The 17463-nt window shown below is 36.5% G+C and overlaps 1 protein-coding gene across 3 annotated transcripts in view; it reads left to right on the forward strand.

The window, feature by feature from the left end:
* Nucleotides 1–17463, forward strand: part of CNTNAP4 (contactin associated protein family member 4) — a 252739-nt gene that overhangs the window by 209503 nt on the left and 25773 nt on the right. For 2 of the 3 annotated variants that reach the window (XM_039227582.1, XM_039227596.1), the window contains 2 exons: nucleotides 3797–3967; nucleotides 4685–4903. In XM_039227582.1, coding sequence (XP_039083513.1) covers nucleotides 3797–3967; nucleotides 4685–4903 — 390 coding nt within the window. The remainder of the gene's footprint in view (nucleotides 1–3796; nucleotides 3968–4684; nucleotides 4904–17463) is intronic. The other variant, XM_039227589.1, reaches the window with a different exon arrangement.

Genomic DNA, 17463 nt, shown 5'->3' on the forward strand with positions numbered 1-17463 from the left:
TGATTTGGCAAGATATTAGCATGGGGGAAAGCTAGCTAACGGATACACAGAATCTTTCCGTGTTATTTCTTACAACTGCCCGAGAATCTACATTTATCTCCAAATAAAAACTCAAATGAAAGAAATTATGTTTCCAGCTTTTGAAATGATTCTTACACATTCAGAAAGATCCATTTGACTAATAAATTATCCCTTGCCTTGGTGTTTCTATATTTTACTTCTTTTTATTTACTTTTAAGAAAGGTAGTGTTAGCAAACTTACCGAGTTGTATACATTAAATAGGTACAGCTCTTTACAATTATACCTCAGTAAAGTGGTGCAAGAAAGAAAGGTAGGGTTAGCATGTCATATGTCTTTTGCTTTTAAAAGTAAAACACAGTGCCTTAAAAAAGAATAGCTTTTTCAAATATTGTTCTTTTTTAAAAACAGCCTGATTAAGGTATAATTTACACACCATGTAATTCGTGCATATAAAGTGAACTATCCAGTGACTTTTAGTATATTCACAGCATTGTATATCCATTACTATAATCAATCTTAGAACATTTTTATTATGCAGAATGAATTCCCACCCCTTAGCCCCTGTTATTCTCTAATTGCCTCCTCTCCCCAGTTCTAGAAAACCACTAATCTAACTTTCTGTCTCTATAAATGTTATTTTTTTTAAGTTTATTAATTTATTTTGAGAGAGCGTGAGTGGAGGAGGAGCAGGGAGAGGGGGAGAGAGCATCCCAAGCAGGCTCTGTGCGGTCAGCATGATGCAGGGCTCATTCCCACGAACTGTGAGATCATGACCTCAGCCGAAATCAAGAGTTGGACACTTAACTCACTGAGCCACCCAGGTGCCCCTAAATATGTTATTTTTAATGGATAGTCTATTAATGATATAAATAAAAGTTTACCAAAAAGACTTTTTTAAATTCTTTTTTTTTTTTTAAGTTTATTTATTTTGGGGGGGGGGGAGAGAGAGAGAGAGAGAGAGAGAGCGCATGAGTTGGTGAGGGGCAGAGAGAGGGAGGGAGGGAGAGAGAATCCCAAACAGGCTACCCTGTGCTGGTGGAGGGCTCAACAAGGGCTCAAACCCATGAAACTGTGAGAACGTGACCTGAGCTGAAACCAAGAGTTGGACGCTTAACCACCTGAGCCACCCAGGCATCCCTTAAATTACTTCTAATCTTAATATGCTACTAAACTAATTTACCTCAACGAGCTCTTTTTTACTTTGTGTATGGAATTCAGTCCTTAGTACATCTCCCTCTTCTATGTAAATAACTATCTGGATCCCAGTATCCATTGCATTTTTTTTTTTTAATTTGGGAAAGATAAAGGTTAGAATTCCTGAAGGACTATTTCCAAATTTTGAGTACCCTGTATTGACTTTAATTGAAAAGATGTGAATTATTAATTACTGAAATTATTTTTAATTATTAGTTAATTACATAGAATAACACCTCATGATTTGTTTTTGTTGGGATGATGAAAGTGGTTCTCTTCTCCTGCCTGCAAGGGATCGCATTCCAATCTGCCACTGGGTGCAGCTTTAGGATTTTTAAACCACTTTAGCCTAGAGCTCTCTCTTCAAAAGACGTTCAGCTTCCTGCTGGGGCCCACCTGCTGGCTCTGCTCTGCCTCCCGCTCTTTCCCCTCCCTTTTCCGAGGCTGCCCGCGTTCTCCTGGGTGCTTCTTAGCACTGTCTGTAAAGAGCGGAGATATCATATGCCATAAACATGATTTGATCATGGAAATATTGGCCTTTCCTTTGTTTATCATTGTTTTGAATTAGCGGCAATTTCTTAATCCAGTAAGATGGTGTCTATTTTTTTACCTAGTGTAAATCTGTACAGTAAGGTTTGCTAACTAGGCTAAGTAGGCATGGTGATGTATGTGAAAATGTTTAAGCTACCTAAGGTAATAAATTGTTTTCATTACTATAAAAGCATTCGTTGTAAAGATAGCAGCAACAGCAATTCAAAAATTGCTTTTTTGTTTCAAACACATCCCTGAAACCTTCTGCAGGATGCTTTATTGGGTTAGTTGTGATAGAGAAATGAAACAACTGAAATATTATGGCTTATAATAATATTATCAAATTTAGACCTGTAAGGAATTCTGAGTGTTCTTTTTAATCTGACCAAATGAAGATTCCGTAATATTCCATAATTTAAAGTTACAGCGTTAATTTTCATATATATTACATTTCAACAGAAAAGGCATTTAATTCCTTTTAAAAATAGGTCAGGTTGGAGCTTTTAAGAACACAAATGTGTTGTTATCCCCGATTTGATATTTTGCATTTCCTTGCATTTTTTCCTAGAGATCAAAATGCCTAAGTGTGGAAATAGCTGTACAATGGAAATAAGAACTAGGCTTGGCCAACTCAGATAATATACAGTTTCATTTGGCTGTAGGGAAAAAAAAAAAAAAAAAGCCCTCAAAGTGTATTCTCAGCTGAATAAATGCAGCTCTAAAATTGTTCACAGATGAGCTGAGAATTGACTTTTGAATCAAGTCCATAAGAAAAACAGAAAACGTAAAATGGATACAGCCACCGCTTGTTTGGTCCAGAATTTATAGAAAATAAATTAAAATCTAAGGAACAGGGAGAAGCTGAGGCAAGTCTGTGATTTTTAACTCTAGGTATCTATTCCCTGCTAACATAATGAACCATTGTTTTGAAATTACTGTTTTCTAACTTCAGTGGATCAATATGTCTTCCAGGAAGGTAATTTAGATAGAATTTAACCAATGTTGTGAGTGTATATGGAGGCAGTTGCTTAAAACTCAAGATAGATATTTATATTCGATGTGTCGAGAACTTGCTGGTGGCAGCAGCAATACATAGTTCATTTCTCGGATAGTGCTTCTCATCAGCCACACATAGCCACTTGGATTTCACTCTTGCCACTTCATGTCACTGCATTTATATTTTATTTCCCATACTGTCTGCTGTATAAGTCCCACAATAGTTTCTCAAAAGGAAGTTGTAGGTATAAACAAAAAAAATGAATGGGAAAATGAAGATTTAAAGTTGCATGTGGACAGAAATTATAATTCAGCTTATTGTCCACATATTTTTTTTCAGATCCCTTAATTTATACCCCAACCTTTACACACTTTCTCTGAATATTAAACATTTTTAAACTTTTCGAGAGCCCTTTCCGACTGTTGATCACTTCACTATTACAAGCAAAGTAAAAGATAACTTTAAATGAAAAGAGCATTTTTGTGAGAAGATCAGCAGAGTAAGTCTGTCTTGATCTTTAATTAGTTGAGAATATTTTGAATGCCAATCTCAGTTTAAGAAAATCACAAGGCTCATTAATGAAAACAGTTAGTTGAAGGTGTAACTCTGTGAAGTGTGTGTTTAAAAGTGTCAGAACAACAACCAAAAAAACCACTTTGAGCTTCTTTAGAGTTTTGTTATTCAAAGGAATGAGGTGTTTCCATTTCAAAAAAAAATTAAGTCTAGTAGTCAATACTTGGAATATTCTTATCACATCACTTTGGCAGAGGGTGGTGTTTGGGTGACGCTATTTTTCTTACATTCAGGCCATTTCTGCAGTGATCCTTCCTCTCCTGGGTTGGTAAGAATCCAGGATCACAATCCTTGTAAAAATCTCTAACCTTAGGGCCATGTCCTGTACACTATATAGTTCATAGAAAAAAGAAAAGCAGGTGTGTGTACATTAGCCATATTTTTAGTAGCAGAAATGCTAAAAATTGAAAATGTAATTATGCCATTCATTTCATGAATTTTTCTTTTTGATTTTTTCCTTTTTTTTTTTTTTTAAACAGGATCATTTTGGAATTCAGCTTCCTTCAATACTGAGGCTTCATACCTTCATTTTCCTACTTTCCATGGAGAACTTAGTGCAGATGTGTCTTTCTTTTTTAAGACAACAGCTTCATCTGGGGTATTTTTAGAGAACCTGGGGATTACCGATTTTATAAGGATAGAGCTACGCTGTGAGTTTCCTTTTCCTTAGAGGCCTATTGAATTCTATTTAGTAGTAAATCCTTTAACTAATTGCTAAAGTACTGTGTTTCTACTTTATCAGCTGAATCTTTTCATTGTGTCCTTTAGAAAAAGAAATCTGATATTAAGTTAGCCTTTTTGCAAGAAAATAATTTAATGCTTAACACGATAATTTGGGAATATAATTGGTATTCTCTAGAACCAATTTAATAAGGGTTTTAAAATTCAAATAATTAAAAATTTTTTAGAAACTAAATTCTCGGTCAGTTACAGAATTACTTAATTAGATGCGCCAGCCATAGAGTTTTGCTCTACTCTTAGACTGCCATTAGTCTCTTAATTTCAAATGTATTTTACATACGCTTAAAATTATATAAACTTTGAATCATTGTAAAAATTATTTTGACATAAAAAGCCAGAGCCTATTAAGTTTTCTTATTCTGGCCCAATAGCTTTGCTCTTTTATCAATATGAAAAATTAACTCTGAGGGTGAATTTTTTAAGATCTGAGTTGTTTTCCAAATGTGTTTTACTGTCTTCTTCCATGTATGTCTTTTACTGACGTCAGCAGTTTCTTCCATAAAATTTGAGCCACTATCTTTATATTTCCTGATGGCTGTGCGATGGTGCTCTTCCTAAATGTATTGAGGACTCCGCTTTCCACCACATGGACTAACTCGAACAATCTTCATATCTAATATTTCCAGCGCCGGCAGTAGTGACCTTTTCATTCGATGTGGGAAATGGACCTTTTGAAATCTCAGTTCAGTCACCCACTCTTTTCAATGACAACCAGTGGCACCACGTCAAGGTTGAAAGGAACATGAAAGAGGCAACTATTCAAGTGGATCAGCTCTTGCCGAAGACGCAGCCTGCCCCCACCGATGGGCATGTCCTTTTACAGCTCAACAGTCAGCTCTTCGTGGGTAAGCTCTGTCGTTAGGTGCTTTGTCATTTAACTGTATGATGTAAGGGCAGAGGTGAGCCAAAATGAAATACTACCAGCTACAAAAATAGTGGTAACGGCAGCAGCAAACCACTGTTTACTGAGGGACGAGGTTCTAGGCTGTGCCAGGTGTTTTAGGTCTTCTTGGTACCCAAACCTGTGAAATGAGTTAACCCCATTTTACAGATGAGGTGACTGAGGTACCGGGGATTGAAATGCCTCGCCTTCAGAAATCTACCTACTAAGTGAGATTTAAATTTGTATTTGATTAATGCTTAATCTGGATTCTTAATACTGCAGGTTATGTAATCTGTTTGTTTTGTTTGTTTTTACATTAGTGCTTTTAGTGTTGTGTTGGAGGTGTTTATCTCTGTTCCCAGAGGATTTAAGGAACTCTCCCTGTAATTCCAGCTGATGCCAACCAGGGACCCTCATCAAAAACCAGGCCAGTAGAAGAAAAAAAGAAAGGCAGGAACAAAGTGTATAAGCCATCAGTTCTTCTGCTGGTGTCTCTCATTTTGCTTATTTTTCAGATACCTTCTGATCACCTACCTCATACTTATATCCAAATGTTCCTTTACTGCCTAAATGCATTCGCTTGGTATCTATAGACTTGATAGCGGAATCCTTCTGGAAGTGTTTCTTTTTAATCTTGCTAATTACTTTACAGAACCCATCGACCATGAAGTACAAGGAATTATTTCTTACTTGATTACTTTTCATATATTTTAATGCAAATAAGGGCACACCAATGCTATAAAGCAGGATATATTATAAATGATCAGAAACTTTTTTTTCAAGCATTTTTAACAGTTTTGTTGTAGAATAAAATTCAACACACCCATTTCATCTTTTATTGCTTAAAAATCTTATTTTATTACTCTCACTGCAAAAGAAAGCCTATTTGTGACTTATTTGATGAAGACATATTAGAGATTTCTAATGAATTTATATTCTCCCTATTTCTATCACTTATTCTTTCACTCAATAAATATTTAAAGAAGAGATTCCATGAATAGGGCACCGTGATAGACAATCAAATCATGATCTGTGGCCACTAAACTGACTTACTTAAAAGTATGGAAATAATGAGGAATACTTGAAATTCATAACTTTTAGTAACATGCTAGAAACTCGGGAAATTGACACAGATATTTCTTGAATTACAAAAACCGAGAGATCCTTGCAACCAAAGGTAGGGCAATTTTAAATCTGTCAGTATCTAGGAAATAGCCTTACTATTCTTGGAAATTGAGAAGGCTGAAACAGGCCTCGAATTTTTCAGGGAGACCTGTTGCAGTTCGACTGAACGTGACCTTTTATCCTTTGTGCGAATTTTAACTTCATAGAAATGAAGTCACTATATATTGTGTCTGATAGGAATCCAGACCTTAATTTGATTTCAGGTAGTTGTAACAGTTGGAAGTACTATTATTATATCAGAAGACGGTGTTGGAACAGACTTGAGTCTTTTGCCATCAATCATGTGTTATAATTTTAATAAATATACCTGAGAGATTTCATCTTTACGGAGGCAATTGCTTAGGCTTTTGACATCCCCATATGTGTTCACATCCAAGGGCTGCCTTATGTGAAAGTTTTATAAACTAAAATCCTTACTATGTTTAAGTCAAGTCATTGAAAATTAAAAAGAAAAGGCAGAAAGAAAAAAAATGCTACATCTACTGTTAATAAAAATCTTTTTATACAATTCCCTTCATTTCACTCACAGGCAACTAAGAAAATTGACATGGTTAATGTGATGATATTGAGAAGACTCATGTTTTATTTTATTTTATTTTACTTTCTTCCAAGATTTTATTTAAATTCAACTTAGCTAACATATAGTGTAATATTGGTTTCAGGAGTAGAGTTCAGTCATTCATCACTTACATACAACACCCAGCGTTCATTACAACAAGTGCCCTTCTTAATGCTCATCACCAAGTTAGCCCGTCTCCCACCCCCTCCCTCCATCAGCCCGTTTGTTCTCTATGATTAGGTCTCTTAACTCCCTCATTGTTTTATCTTAATTTTCCTTCCCTTCCCCTGTGTCATCTGTTTTGTTTCTTAATTCCACATATGAGTGAAATCATATGGTATTTGCCTTTTCTCTGACTGATTTATTTCGCTTAGCATAATACACTCTAGCTCATCCACGTTTTTGCAAATGGCAAGATTTCATCCTTTTCGGTGGCTAAGTATGATTCCATTGTATATACACACCACGTCTTCTTTATCCATTCACTAGTCAGTGGACATTTGGGCTCTTTCCATAATTTGGCTATTGCTGATAGTGCTGCTATAAACATTGGTGTGCATGTGCCCCTTTGAATCAGTATTTTTCTATCCTTTTGATAAATACCTAGTAGTGCAATTGCTGGGTTGGAGGGTAGTTCTATTTTTAACTTTTTGAGAAACCTCCACACTGTTTTCCAGAGTGGCTAAATCAATCCCACCAACAGTGTAAGAGCATTGCCATTTTTCCACATCCTCACCAACATCAGTTGTTTCCTGAGTTGTTAATTTCAGCCGTTCTGACGGGTGTGAGGTAGTATTTCATTGTGGTTTTGATTTGTATTTCCCTGATGATGAGTAATGTTGAGCTTTTTTTCATTTATCTGTTAACTATCTGGATGTCTTCTTTGGAGAAATATTTGTTCATGTCTTCTTCCCATTTTTTCACTGGATTATTTATTTTTTGGGTGTTGAGTTTGATAAGTTCTTTATTTGGATACTAGCCCTTTACCCAATATGTCATTTGCAAATACCTTCTCCCATTGCCTAGATTGTCTTTTATTTTTGTTGATTGTTTCCTTCACTGTGCAGAAGTTTTTTTTATCTTGATGAGGTCCCACTAGTTTGTTTTGTTTTCTTTACTTCCATTGATGTGACTAGTAAGAAGATGCTCCTGCCAAAGTCAAAGAGGTTAAGGTTACTGCCTTTGTTCTCCTCTAGGATTTTGATGGTTTCCTATCCTGCATTTAGGTCTTTCATCCATTTTGAATTTATTTTTGTGTATGGTATAAGAAAGTGGTCCAGTTTCATTCTTATGTATGCTGCCTTCCAGTTTTCCCAACACTATTTGTTGAAGAGATTGTCTTTTTTCTATTGGATATACTTTCCTGCTTTGTCAAAGACTAGTTGAGCATATAGTTATGGGTCCAATTCTGGGTTCTCCATTCTATTCCATTGATCTATGTGTCTGTTTTTGTGACAGTATCTTACTGTTTTGATGATTACAGCTTTGTAATACAGCTTGAAGTCCGGAATTGTGATGCCTCCCACTTTGCTTTTCTTTCTGCACATGACTTTGGCTATTTGCAGCCTTTTCTGGTTCCATACAAATTTTAGGATTTTTGTTCTAGGTCTGTGAAAAATGGTGGTGTTATTTTGATAGGGATTGCATCAAATGTATAGATTGCTTTGTATGGTGTAGACATTTTTACACTATTTGCTCTTTCAATCAAGGGCATGGAATGTTTCTCCATTTCTTTGTTTCTTCTTCAGTTTCTTTCATAAATGTTCTGTGGTTTTCAGAGTACAGATCTTTTGCCTCTTTGCTTGGGTTTCTTCACAGGTATGTTTTTTGGTGCATTTGTAAATGGGATAGATTCCTTGATTTCTCTTTCTGCCACTTCACTATTGGTGTATAGAAATGCAACCAATTTCTGTACATTGATTTTATACCCTGCAGCTTTGCTGAATTCATGTGTCAGCTCTAGCAGATTTTTGGTGGAGTCTTTCAGGTTTTCCACGTAGAGTGAAATCTGTGAAAAGTGAAAGTTTGACTTCTTCCTTGCCAATATGGATGCCTTTTATTTCTTTTTGTTATCTGATTGCTGAGGCTAGGACTTAAAGCACTATGTTGTATAAAAGTGGTGAGCGTGGACATCCTTGTTGTGTTCATGACCTTAGGGGGAATGCTCTCAGTTTCTCCCCATTAAGTATGATCTCATCTGTGGGTCTTTCATATATGGCCTTTATGATGTTGAGGTTTCCTTCTATCCCTGATCCTTTGGGGGTTTTTTATCAAGAAAAGGTGCTATATTTTGTTGAATGCCTTTTCTGCATCTGTTGAGAAGATCATATGGTTCTTATCCTTTCTTTTTTCTTAAAATTTTTAATGTTTTATTTATTTCTGAGAGAGAGAGAGAGACAGCGTGAGCAGGGGAGGGTCAGAGAGAGAGACACACACAGAATCAGATGCAGGCTCCAGGCTCTGAGCTGTCAGCACAGTGCCCGACATGGTGCTCGAACCCATGAACCATGAGATAATGACTTGAGCCAAAGTCGGACGCTTAAGCGACTGAGCCACCCAGGCGCCCCTCTTATCCTTTCTTTTATTAATGTGGTACATCATATTGATTGATTTGAATATGGAACCACCTCTGCAGGCCAGGAATAACTCCTACTTGATCATGGTGAATAATTCTCTTTAATATACTATTGGATTGGATTTGCTAGTATCTTGTTGAGAATTTTTGCATCCACGTTCATCAGGGATGTTGGTCTGTAGTTCTCCTTTTTAGTGGGATCTCTGTCTGGTTTTGGAATCAAGGTAATGCTGACCTCATAGAATGAGTCTGGAAGTTTTCCTTCCATTTATATTTTTAGAACAGTTTCAGAAGAATAGGTTTTAACTCTTTTTAAATGTTTGGTAGATTTCCCCAGGGAAACCATCCGGCCCAGGACTTTGGATAGTTGGAAGATTTTTGAATACTGATTCTATTTATTTGCTGGTTATGGCTCTGTTCAAATTTTCTGTTCTTCCTGTTTCAGATTTGGTTGTTCATATGTTTCTAGGAATTTATCCATTTCTTCTAGAATGCCCAATTTGTTGGCATATAGTTGCTCATAATATTCTTTTATATTTCTGTGGTATTAGTTGTGATCTCTCCACTTTCATTCATGATTGTATTTATTTGGGTCCTTTCTGTTCTTTTTGATAAGTCTGGCTAGGGGTTTATCAGTTTTATTAATTCTTTCAAAGAACCATCTCCTAGTTTTGTTGATTTTTTAAAAACTTTGTATATCCTTTATTTCTGCTTTAATCTTTATTATTTCCCTTCCCCTGCTGGCTTTGGGCTTTATTTGTTGTTCTTTTTATAGCTCCTTTAGGTGTAAGGTTGGGTTGTTTATTTGAGACTTTTTCTGCTTCCTGATTAAGGCCTGTATTGCTATATACTTCCCTCTTAAAACCACCTTTGCTGTATCCCAAAGGTTTTGGACTGTTGTGTTTTCATTTTCATTTGCTTCCATGTATTTTTAAAATTTCTTCTTTAATTTCCTGGTTAACCAATTAACCTGGTTAATAGGATGTTCTTTATCCTCCATGTATTTGTAGTCTTTCCAAATTTTTTCTTGTGGGTGACCTCAAGTTTAATAGCACTGTGGTCTAAAAATATGCATAGTATGGTCTCACTCTTTTTGTACTGGCCTGATTTGTGACCCAGTATGTGATCTCTTCTGGAAAATGTTCCATGTGCATTCTAAATGTGTATTTTGCTGCTCTAGGATGAAATGCTCTGAATATATCTGTTAAGTCCATCTGGTCTGGTGTGTCATTCAAAGCCATTGTTTCCCAGTTGATCTTCTGCTTAGATGATCTGTCCATTGCTGTAAGTGCAGTGTTAACATCTCCTACTACTATTCTATTATTACAGTGGATTTCCTTAAGCTTGTTATTTAATGATTTCTATATTTGGCTTCTCCCAAGTTGGGTGCACAAATAGTTACCATTGTTAGATCATCTTGTTGGATAGACCTTTTTATTTTATTATGATATAGTGCTCTTCTTCATCTCTTTTTACAGTCTTTGGTTTAAAATCTAGTTTATCTGATATTGGCTACAGTATGGCGACTCCAGCTTACTTTTGATGTCCATTAGCATGATAAATGGTTCTCTACCCCCCTCACTTTCAAATTGGAGGTGTCTTTGGGTCTAAGATGAGTCTTTTTAAACCAGCATATTGATAGGTCTTGTTTGTTTTTTTTTTTTTTATCTATTCTGATACCCTCTGTCTCTTGATTGTGGAGCATTTAAGGACCCATGTTTTAAAAAAGGCTTAGGGAGAGGCAGGTCACTGGCTGTAAAGGGAACATCAGGGTCTTCTTTTATATCTACTTCTACCACATGAGTGGACCACTCTCTTAGGAACAGGCCCCAACCAAGTTAATAAAAAGTGACACAAGACAAAATATCAACTTATCAATTTATAACATTACTAATAAACAAATCAGAATAGTTTAATAATTTAAAAGGTTACAGTTAATTAGTGCAAAGTGGGTGAAAAACTAGTAAAAAGTCAGTAAAAATTAGAGCTAATTTAATGTAGCACTTATTAAGACCAAAAAGTAGCTCTCTGCATTCCTGATAGTGTATTTCAGTGGAAGAGACAAGAGACAGCCACTAAAAGAGTAAATAGTAAGATAATATAGTTATTATTTATAACATGTAATGTTATTAATATACATATATTATACACACATGCATGTATGCACACATATCTGTATGTGTGTATATATATGTATATACAGACACAATTTCAGATAATGATAAGTTCTATAAAAAGTCAAGCAACGATTTGGGTTGAGGGACTTCTGCTTTAAGCAGGGTGGTCAAGAGAGTGCCCTCTGAGGACCTTACATTTGAACAGAGGCCTGCGGAAGTAGAAGAGGGAACCTGTGAACATCTGAAGGGAAAGAATTCACGGCAGATGAACCACGCTAAAAGTGAAGGGAAGGAGCTTATGGTGTCAGGAAACTAGGTGGAAGCCATTGTGGCAGGAGGAGAGAGTTGGTCTGAGGGAAAGCCTGGTGTAAATCATGGTCAGTATATATATATTGGGTCTTGAGACTGTGGTGAAGAATTTGGATTTTGTTCTGAGGCTCAGAGGAGCGGCATGATCTAATGTACCTTTCCACATCTTCCTTGCCACTGCAAAGAATGTGGATGGAGGGAACGGGGTAAAAGCAGGCTATGGCAGCGGTCCCTGTGGGAGATCACGTTTACGTGGGCTGAAGTGGACATGGTGAAATGTAGCGTTGGGCCATACTTTAAGTGCAGATACACACAACTTGTGATGAATTTGTTGTTGCTGTTAGTATGTTACTACTTAGCCCTGCTAACACTTCTCTGTTGGTCTCTGGGATTCTCACATCATTTCTCAGTTTTTAATTTCAAGTGAAGTTGGCTTCTCTTGTTTTCTTCCTTTATCCTAACTTGTAGGATGATTCAAGATGTTCTCTGACCCTTCAGTCTAGATTATATACTATAAACCCTATAAACCATACTCTTGCAAGCCTGCAAAAGACTGGTGGTCCTTCTTCACACCCCAGAGAAAATATCTCCCCTTCTTCCTTTTCTTCAGTGAGATCCCAGCCACCCCATAATCACACTTTCCCAGGAAATCGGGCTTCTTTGTTGATATGTTCTGTGCCAGAACATGTCAGATGTAGAAGGCATCTTTTCTTGGACACTGTTTCCCCATGTAAGCATACCTTCCAATATTCTGGAGTTAAGTCTGTGTGCAGAGCCATGTCTCTGTGGGCGACTGGGAGTCTCTAATTCAACAGAACTGATCTTCTGGTTCAAATTTTAAAGGCTAGTTTCATTCTCTTTACTTACAAGTTCAAGAGTTTAATTTGTAGTTCACCCATCCATCTTAAAATTAATTATGGCTAATTAGTAATTTTAAGCATGCATAATGACTATCATTTGTTTGGGCATATCAGTATATATTAATGAGATAAATATAACTGTAAAGAGTAAGTCTATAGTTCAGTATAACTTTTTTCTCCTAAAAAAATGTTTAAATCCAGACACCAGTGATGATGATGATGATGATGATTTAAGTTATATAGAAACACAATCTTTTTAAGACATTTTTTAATGTTTTATTTATTTTTGAGAGAGTACAAGTGGGGGAGGGGCAGAAAGAGAGGGAGACAAAGGATTCAAAGCGGGCTCTGCAATGACATCATCAGTGAGCCTGATGTGGAGCTCAGACTAATGAACCGTGAGATCAAGACCTGAGCCAAAATCAGATGGTCAACCGACTGAGCCCCTCAGGTGCCCTGAAATCCAATCTTTTAAACGTAGGACAAAACTCTAAGACTAAGCTAATGTTAGTCCATCTAAGATAGATTATGTTAGGATCCCAGCATTTAGTCGCTTTTACCAGAAATGTACCTTCTTGTTTGTAAACAAATTTGGCAGAAAACATGAACACTATTGTGGAGTATTTCAAATACCAAATAAAGTCATTTTTATAATACTACAAATATGAAACATTAGAAATTTTGATAATGTAGAAATATATTTGTTTGAGCGAGATCTTTAACACTTTTACCTACAAGTAAAATGTTGTGGATATCTGGATATATGTTAATTTTGATTCCAGTTATGTTGTCCATCTCACTGCCCGATCTATGTTGATGATATTCGTGGATATTAGGGTTTTGGTTTTTTCTGAGATCAGAGATTTGGGTGCTGTCTTAGAAATGACTGGTAGGATGGGATAAGGTGGAAAACATCTAAGGTGTTTTATCTATTACTGGCTTTAAACCTTCCTGATGATCTAGTGGGTAGAATTCAGCACTCTCTCCATTGCTGGCCTCACTCTCTTTAAAGAGCAGTCATAAAGTATGTCTGCATCTCCGAGTGTAACTCTCAGTCAAGACTAATGCTTCACCTTCTGAACAAAATCAGGAAGAATAAGTAGAAAGCATGATACAAATGTGATTCAGCTGGGCAACAATGATGTATAACATTGAAATGGAAATATGGAAATGATCATTTCAGAGATGGAACTACTGTTAGTCGACATCAAAGAATTATAAAACAGAAGGTTTTTAAGAATACCTATAATTCCAAACATTAAAACAATTATCTTCACTTAAACTATAGGATGCCATGCAAAGTGAAGGAGTAGTGAAATAATGAAAACAAAGCCCTGTATGAGAAGGTGGAAACAGTTAACATGAATGCAATGTGATTAGGAACAGTGAACACTAGTGCAGTGACAATCTCCTCCCCTTCCCCAAATATCCCAACTATCACATGGCTTTTCATAATAAAAATGGCAGTTCACCTTCTAGTTCTTTCTTCATTCTTGTTCTTATTTATGGCACTGAGTCTTTACCAACCTTTTCACATTCTTTCACTTTGTCCTTTGTGAATGTATGTGATTTATGACGTAGCTGAGTTAAAAAGTCCTATTCAGACATTCTTTTTATTACCTTAAAAATAAGTTTAGTGACATGATGTTAATTGGTATATTAAACATATGCCCTTGACCTTGTTACACTGAAGACTCAATGTCAAGAGTCATTGCTGTTATCATTCGCCCGCAAACATTCTTCAACCACGAAAAGGATGAAGAGAAAAGAATCAATCTTTTTTTTTTTAAGCTGAAATGTGACAGTGGTCATTTTCTATTTTGGTTTGTAAACTCAGCATTTTTCTTAGAAGCTTCTTAAATTAGCCTTGAATTGATTTTCATTCAACTAGCTCTGCAATTTTTGTTTGCAGTCTAAATTCTTTTACTGACAGGTTTTTTAAATGGGGCAAACTCCATCCTAATACCTTGTGACTAGGACCTGAAGGAGAAGTAAGAATTCCTGACATAGGTGCATAAGTCATTTGCATTGCATTTGAATTGTATCAAATCCACAAATATTTATTGGGCTTCTAGAGCAAACAATTTCTCAATGCCAGACACAAGGGTTAATGTTGAACTCTGAGCCTATTGAAGGTCTGAAGGTTGGTTATCACCTTTAGTTGCACGTCAGTATCACTCGGGGATCTTCTGGGAAACTGACATTACCGATACACAGATAGATTTATTTACTGTGGATGGGCATTTGTGCACTTGCAAAGCTGGATATCACAAATACATCCTTGCACTGGTCTTTTGATGAACATATGCTTGTATTTCTGTTGGGTCCGTACCTGACAGTGGAGTTACTGGGTCATAAGATGTGCATATGTTAAGTATTAAAAGACACTGCCAAATAGCTATTGACCATTTGGATATCCTCCTTTGTGACGTGGCTGTTCAAATCTGTTGCCCATTTTCTTTTTTTTTTTTTTTAATTTTTTTTTAATGTTTTATTTATTTCTAGAAGAGAGAGAGAGACAGCGTGAGCAGGGGAGGGTCAGAGAGAGAGGGAGTCACAGACTCTGAAACAGGCTCCGGGCTCTGAGCTGGCAGTCAGCACAGAGCCCGACGCGGGGCTCGAACCCACGAACCGCGAGATCATGACCTAAGCGCAAGTCGGACGCTTAACCGACTAAGCCACCCAGGCGCCCCTGTTGCCCATTTTCTACAGGGTTGTCTTCTTTTATTTTTTTTTAAAGGTTTATAAGAATCTTGTATATATTTTGGATTTATTTCAGGTAACTTTATTACAGATTTCTTCTCTCTGTGGATTGTATTTTCATACACTTTTTTTGAGTTTAAAAACATTTTAGTGTTTATTTAATTTTGAGAGAGAGAGAGAGCATGAGCAGGACAGGGACAGAGAGGGAGACATAGAATCTGAAAGCAGGCTCCAGAATCTGAGCTATAAGCACAGAGCCTGACACAGGGCTTGAACCCATGAACTGTGAGACCATGACCTGAACCAAAGTCAGATGCTTAGCCTACTGAGCCACCCAGGTACCCCTGTATTTTCATATACTTAATATGTCTTTTGATGAACAGAAGTTATTAATTATAATATATTCTATATTTTTTCTTTTTACTTTCAGTTTACTTTTGTTAGGCTAAAGTAGTTATGGGAAGAGAATGGCAAATAGGTGTATGTTTGAATAATTTTCCTTTCAATCTGGTTTTCTTTTGTAGTTAATATGTCCCCACATCACCAAAGTGCAATGCAATGAAAGTCACATTTCTCTTTAATGCAATCATATCATTTACTTCAGTTGTGTTCTCTCTTCCTTGATATGTCTTTTTCACAATCAACTTAAGAAGTTCTCAGTGTTCTTTTTTTTGTTTACCTAGTGAACAGATCTTGGTGACTATTGACCGAAATCAGAATTCAGATGGGATCCCTTAAGAGCAGAGATGATGACTAATACCACCAATAGTTAATTTCTTTAAAATATGCCTTAGTTCAAACCAGAGAGGTGTAGCTTTGGCATATAAGAAATCTAAATAGACACACATTTTTCTGCTGTCACTACCATAAGAACATGTCCTTAACCATTGACTTTGGTTCAGGGAACAGCTCCTGCGTTTTCTGTACTTTGACAGCGTTGCTTACACAAGCTTCCTATTTCAACCATAACAGTTCTTTGAACATAAGAAAGAATGGTCCTCCTCCTCCCAGTTTTCCTAGGGTTTTGCTCAATGAGGAACATCCCATGGCAAAGTTACCACTGGGGTCCAGTGTCCTGGGTCTGTACGTTAATGTACCATTTCTATGATGCTAAGTCTTCCCCCAGGATGGTTGAATAGACCAGGTCTAAAGATCCAGTACATAATCAACAGAAGACCATGTTTTTCCTTCAATCCCTTCACTTGGACCTGGACCCAGCATGCATGTGCAACCACCTTCCCGTTCCAAACTGATCAGTGGTTAGAGCCTTAGCGGCCTTTCTCCGTCACAATGCCATGGTCAGGGAGAGCCCCTGTACTCTGCCAGACAAGTTTCTGTAACTTTAAATTTTGAAGAGAATCTTGATTTCTTTTTTTTCCCCCTAAGGCCCCTGGGCACATATGCCATTGTTCCCAATTAATCCTCAATAATATTCAAGCACAACACATAAATAATTTGCCATTAAAAAATTAGAGGTCTTCCTGCTCCCAAAAAAAAAAAAAAAAAAAGCTGGCATAGGAAAGAGCCAGCTTGTATTTCGTGACGATAGCATCTGTCACTTAGACTGACTTCCTGAGGGTAATGAACATGATAAAAGGGTTGGACTCAGTCTCTGTTCATCACCTAGCACACCTATTAGGTGCAGATCCCAGGACTGGTATGTAAGTGAACAGATTCGGTTTTTTATTCCTTCACATAGGAAGGTTAGGCATCAGTTTCGCAAGATACCTAGTGTTTGTGAAGTTCCAGAATTCATTATATCTGATATAGCATGGCAGGTAAATTGATAGGAAATTAATTGGAAGACAGTTCCAAACATAATAGCTCAGTGGAAACATCCAGAATCAATTAATCAAACTGCAGCTCATTTTAATTGGACCTACTCTAACCCTGGAAAGTCGTTGGAATCTTTAATTAAGCTTTCAAGCTCAATACTATTTACACTTGGCCGTATTCTCCAGAATAGTTCATCTTAAAATAAGAAGTTATTAACTTGAAACCAAATGGTAAAGTAAAAATCCTCAACACATGTATGACACATACGTTTATGTTTAATTAGACATTTTTTTGGATAATTTGAAAATGTAGCTTAAAACTATTTGGTTAGGTAAACACTAACTTTTCACAAGCCCACAATTCAGAAGTCCTGTTTACAGTACTGGGTGTTGATTTTCTTCTCACTATTACAAATATAGGTATTTCATACATGCATTT

Source organism: Hyaena hyaena, unplaced genomic scaffold, assembly GCF_003009895.1.
Source record: "Hyaena hyaena isolate Hyena2069 unplaced genomic scaffold, ASM300989v1 scaffold_1, whole genome shotgun sequence".
NCBI lineage: Eukaryota > Metazoa > Chordata > Mammalia > Carnivora > Hyaenidae > Hyaena > Hyaena hyaena.